Source organism: Neophocaena asiaeorientalis, unplaced genomic scaffold (genome assembly GCF_003031525.2).
Source record: "Neophocaena asiaeorientalis asiaeorientalis breed wild unplaced genomic scaffold, Neophocaena_asiaeorientalis_V1.1 scaffold96, whole genome shotgun sequence".
Taxonomy (NCBI): Eukaryota; Metazoa; Chordata; class Mammalia; order Artiodactyla; family Phocoenidae; genus Neophocaena; species Neophocaena asiaeorientalis.
This window is the reverse complement of record NW_020175831.1, coordinates 3673615-3679174: the sequence shown is the minus strand read 5'-3', so window position 1 is coordinate 3679174 and position 5560 is coordinate 3673615. Positions and strand designations below refer to the sequence as shown.

The following is a 5560-nucleotide window of genomic DNA, read 5'->3' as shown; positions in this document are numbered from 1 at the left end:
AGCCTGGACCGAAGTGTCCCATTAAGTCCCCAAAGCTAAGTGGGACTAGGGGGTACCCTTCCCAAGTTCCTGGGACAGCAACCCCCCTCCGCTGGGCGCGGCCTTGCAGGGATGGTGGAACTGGGCACTTGGACTGTGGAAGGAGAGGGAAGGAGAGGTGGGATCATCCGCAAGGCTGAGCTCTGACCACGTTAATGGCCGGAAAGCCGGCTCGAGAAGGGCTCATAGTGCTCGGAGTCGGGTGGCCTCTGGGGCAGGGGCGGAGGTGGACCCGGGTGATGTCCTCCTCTGAGCTCCCGACGCCCATTATGCGTCCCACATCTCACCTCTCCAGTCACCAGGTGCCTATCCAGCTTTCCATTTCTCACCTTGGGGGGGAATTCCGTTTTATTACCTTAAAGAGGCGGAATTGATTTTCGAAGCAGAGCTCGCGTTGTTGAAATAAGTGGGTGCCAAGGGGAACAGGAGGGAAACTTTTGGCATTGACTCTGTATATAAATATACTTCACACCTCGCCTCCCCTTAACATTCCTGACGCGCCCTCAACGGGTCCAAAGTTAAAAGGAAAGCGCCAACAGAGAGATGGGCAAATAGATCTCGGGTTTGCCCCTAACACACCCCCGATGTGCTGGGTGTGGCGGCAGGGAGGAAAGGGGGGGCCCTGGGTTGGGGTCTGGGTTGGCGGTGCAAGACCCGAGACCAGCGCCCAGATTGCCAGGGTCTCTCGGCAGCTTCGGAAGCTCGCAGGCCGACCTCTGGGTCCCGTCTCTATCCGCCCTTGTTCCTGTCGGTGGCCGTAGATCTCTCCCCTTGGGCAGCTGGTGGGTGGACCCGCACAGCTCGTTGGGGGTCAGAGCATCGTGGGGCGCAAGCGAGGGAGGAGACGTGCAACGGCCTTGAGTGAAGATTGATCTTCGTTAAAATGGTTGCCACCAGCGTCATTATGACCATCAAAGTTATCGCCAAGAGGCTCAGCCGCCAAGCTCAGGTCGGGAGGAGCAGCAGCAAGGCTAGTCCGCGATTTTTCGCTCCCAGACTCAGCGCAGGGAAGATCTGGGGCCACAGGTAAGAGGCTGGGGTCGGGGAGAGGAGGAAGGGAGAAGGAAGAAGAGCAGAGTGGGGAAGAGAGGGCTGGGGGATGGTAGGGGAAGGAAACTAAGTCTCTTCTTTCCGATCCTTGACCTCGAAACCCGGCAACTTTGCCACAAATTATTCGATTTGAGGAGGGAGGGGGAAAGCTGGCAACGTAAAAATGGATTTGGGGCGGCCCATATGGCGCTGTAAATTGCGACTGTGTTTAAAGTTAGCTGTTGCATTCTGCTATGAAATCGTCCAGCCGAGTTCACTTCCCCCAGGGAAAATGCGTAGGCGAGAAGCCTATCCATCAGCAGGATTATAAAAGTAAAAAACCTAGGACTTCAAGTTCAGAACTCACTCTGCAAACGGTATTAAAAAATCAGAGAGGACCTAATGATTTCCGTTTGGAGGCGCGGGCCCAACGCACCTCCCCAGCCACGTAGCACTAAAGTGCTTTCAAAACTCTGAGATTCTCTCTCTCTCTGTCTCTCCTTTTTTCTCTCTCTCTCTGTCTCTCCCTCCTGGGTGGGAGGAGAGTAGCCAGGCTGAGGCGAAGAAGTGGGGAGAGAGAGAACGCGGCGTCCTATTTGTTAAATAAAATACATATTTGGTTCTGAAATTCGAAAGATAAGTAATCCAGACAGGAGCGCAAGGTCTTCTCCTTAGCAACTCTTCCTACATCCTCCCCCTGTCCCCCCCCCCTTACCCTCCTCCCGCTTGTAAATGTTAAAAACAAACAAACAAAACTTCCCGACGATCTACTCTGGAAAATCAAAGCATTATCTATTATTTAACACGTATCTGTGTCCGAGGAAAAATGAGGAAGGCGCTGCATGATTAGGACCTAAGGGGCAACCCAGCAAACTGAGAGCGTAATGATGCCCCTAAATGAAGGGGGAAATGTGCCGCTGCGCGCTCTATTAATCAGACTGTCAATTTCACCCCCGAGGCCAAACCCCCGGGCGAGCAGAACCCGCTCTGAGCGGGCAAAGGACCGGGAGCCTTCCTCCTCACTTCTTGTCTCTTCTCGCCTCCTACCTGGATCTATTTGTCTGCTCTGAAGCCGCCTTCATTACCCACTGACAGGAGCGTGTATTTATTTGCTTATAAACCTGTTACAATAAATGATTATTCGAACGGCGTCATTCGTACCTTAATGACGAGGGAGCGCTACTTTTTGATGAATGACATCTCGGGCTCGGAAGGATGTATGGGTCATTTTGACCAGTCATTCCCTCGCTGTGGCATCCCACAATTTTTCCGCCTCCCTCCAAAAGAGATAATAATATTTAGAGGCGCTCGCTGGGGCTGAATGAAAATTAGCCCTAGGCGCAGCCCATCATTAGGACGGGACAGCCGGGCCACTGTGACATTTTTTAGAAAGCTGAGATGATGGAAAGAATAAGAAAAGAGATGATTCTGATGGAGAGAGGGCTGCACAGCCCCACAGCCGGCAAAAGGTTCTCCAATTTGTCCGACTCGGCTGGCAATGCTGTGCTCGAGGCCCTGGAAAATTCGCAGCACCCGGCTCGCCTCAGCCCGCGCCTGCCGTCCGCCCCCCTGCACAGCGCTCTGGGAGACCTCCCTGCCAAGGGCAAATTCGAAATAGATACTTTGTTCAACCTGCAGCACCCGGGCAGCGAAAGCACCGTCTCCTCCGAAATCGCGTCCGCAGCGGAGGGCCGAAAAAAGCCGGGTCATTATTCAGAGGCGGCAGCCGAGGCGGACATGAGCAGCGACGTGGAGGTGGGCTGCTCGGCGCTGCGCTCGCCCGGCGGCCTCGGCGCCGCACCGCTCAAGGAAAACAATGGCAAAGGTAATCGCGCCGCCCGCGACGCGCTCTCCAGTCCCATCCTCTCTGTTCCTCCGCTGCCCCGCCGGCCGTTCTTGGTGCCTTTGCCCCTCTCCGACCCTCTGCAGCGAGCTGCACAGAGCTGGTTCAGGCGGGGGCGGGACGCAGGCGTGGAATCGTGCCCTCCGGCTCAGCTCCTTGAGCCTCCCAGAGAGCCGCAGGCCTGGGGCCTGCCCTCGCTCCTGAGTCCGAGAAAACGTTTCTGCGTGCGGGTCTAAACGCCCGTGCGAGCCAACCTACCCCTAGCTGTCCACTGAGTCGCGCTGGGGGAAGGCTGCCCAGGGCAGCTGCTCCGAACTCCGCGGCCTCTGAGCCCCAAGGCCGAGTGGAGGGGGGCATTCTAAGTCGAAGGGAGCCTCGCTAGGAGCCTCGCTGGGCGCCTCTGGGAGACCCTCTTGGGTCAGCGGCAGAGAGTTGAAAAGTAGAGTCCACCCCCAAATGGTTCCTGTTTGAGCTACTGCTGTCTTTCCAATCTTAAAATATTTTAAACCAAATCCCAAAAACTGTCAAAGGTTAGAGGCCGTACAGAAAGCTGACCTGCGGTCTCCAGATCTTGGCAAATCCAGAGCTTCTCAAACTGAGTCTAGATGTAGACATTTTCCCTTGGCCAATTTTCCTCCTGAGTTGAAAATTTCCTTTTATTAAAACAAAACACCCCCCCCCGCATTGAGTTCCTATTATTTGGTTATGAAGAACTCCCCAAACTTTATTGATTCCATTAACGGCAGCAATTTGTAAGCATGACAGATCCCATCAATTCAGGCAGCGCCTCGTCTTCCTCTCGCGGCTTCCCCCATCCTCGTGCAGCCCCAGCGCGGAGATCTTGGTCCTACAGTGACTCATGCGTTGTCGGCCGTTTGTTTGCCAGGGTTCGCGGAGAGTGGCTCAGCCGCGGGCACCACGACGTCTGCGTCGGGCTCTGGCCTCGGCAGCCTGCATGGAGGCGGCGGCGGCGGCGGCGGCGCGGGCGCAGCGCTGGTCGGCTCCGGCTCTGGCGCGGATCAGGTGCGGCGCTACCGCACGGCGTTCACCCGCGAACAGATCGCGCGCCTGGAGAAGGAGTTCTACCGGGAGAACTATGTGTCGCGGCCCCGCCGGTGCGAGCTGGCCGCTGCGCTCAACCTTCCCGAAACCACCATCAAGGTATTGATTCCAGCATGCGCCTGTTCTAGCCTCCTCCAGGGTGTCTGGGTTGATTTTTGTTTCTCCTTTCTGGGTGGCTAGATTTAGCTGAGGGCCTGAAAACCCGCGGGGAGAGTCACCAAAGGAACTGGCCTATTTATTTCTCAGCTGCCGTATCCGAAGGGTTGGCCGGCCTGGCTGACCTGGGAAGCCCCCGAATGGCACAGCCCATGCCTCAAACGCTCTCCTCAGCTCAGCGCCTGCCCAGGTGCCCGTAGCCCATGTCCTTGGCCTCACTTTCCCCTCGGCGGCAAAGCCGTCTGGTCTTTGTTCCTCTGGCACGAACCAAGGGTGAAACTTTCCATTTGCTCTTGATCTTGGAGATTTATTTTCCACATAAATCGTTACAATAAGGAGAAAGGATACTGTATTTTAAAAAATCGATTAGGTTGAGAAAGTTTTGTAAACATTTTTTCTCCTGGGCAAAGGGAAAAACGCAACCTCCTAGGGGGAGCAACGAAATTGTCCTTATTTACATATCTTTAGGTGATTAATTTTATTATACGTCCAGGAGAGATAGCTGGGAGGCTGGGCGATCCTCACGGAGGATCTGGCACTCTAGAAAAAGAAAAGAGGAAACTCCACGGTATAGGGGAGGAGTGTGAAAGTCTCCCTTCGGTTTGGTCAGGCTTTCTTTAATTTAGAGTTGTGACGAATGATGTCTTCATTAGATACCGTGTGGGGAAGGGTAGAAAAGTCTCTTTCCCAGTTTAAGAGGATGTTGCTCCCGCCACTCATTTGAAGCAAAAGATTCCAACAAAACCATCCCTTCAATATCAGAACCGGACCCGTGCCAATCGGGACAATTCCTTGCAGCTCAGAGGACTCAAGACCTCGCGCGGCGACTTTTTAGAAAAGCTGCCGCGGCAGCTTCTCGTCAAAGGAGGCCTAGAATCCCCGTGCAAATCCTGGTATTGAGAGACGGGTGCTTGGCGAGGCCGGGCACCGGTGGGTGGCGGGAAAGGGAGGAAAGTTTGGGTTGGGACGAGAAACGCAGCCCAAAGCTACAGAGCAGAAGCCCGAGGACCCGCAGCAATTGGACAGAGGGAAGAAGACTCTGTTCGCTTAAGAGGGTGTGCCTACGGCGCTCCGCACTGCCGCCCACACTGTCCCAGCTGGAAGAGGAGAGGGGACTCGGGGCTGGGCCCGGTCGGAGGGGCGTAGGCCAGGCTATTCGGAGGTCCGGGAGGGGCGGAGAGGCGCGGGGCTGGGGCTGGAGCCTCGGGGCGCTCCCTAACTGGGCTGCGGCGCGGCTCTCCCCGCAGGTGTGGTTCCAGAACCGGCGCATGAAGGACAAGCGGCAGCGCCTGGCCATGTCGTGGCCGCACCCGGCCGACCCCAGCTTCTACACCTACATGATGACGCACGCGGCCGCCACCGGAAGCCTGCCCTACCCCTTCCACTCGCACGTGCCGCTGCACTACTACCCGCACGTGGGTGTCACGGCTG

General features: G+C 56.1%; 1 protein-coding gene across 1 annotated transcript in view; it reads left to right on the top strand.

The window, feature by feature from the left end:
- The first annotated feature begins 2466 nt into the window (after positions 1-2466).
- The window catches only part of EVX2 (even-skipped homeobox 2), a 3761-nt gene continuing 667 nt past the window's right edge, over positions 2467-5560 (top strand). The window contains exons 1-3 of the mRNA XM_024732845.1: positions 2467-2893; positions 3798-4072; positions 5377-5556. Of these exons, the coding sequence (XP_024588613.1) occupies positions 2467-2893; positions 3798-4072; positions 5377-5556 (882 nt within the window). The remainder of the gene's footprint in view (positions 2894-3797; positions 4073-5376; positions 5557-5560) is intronic.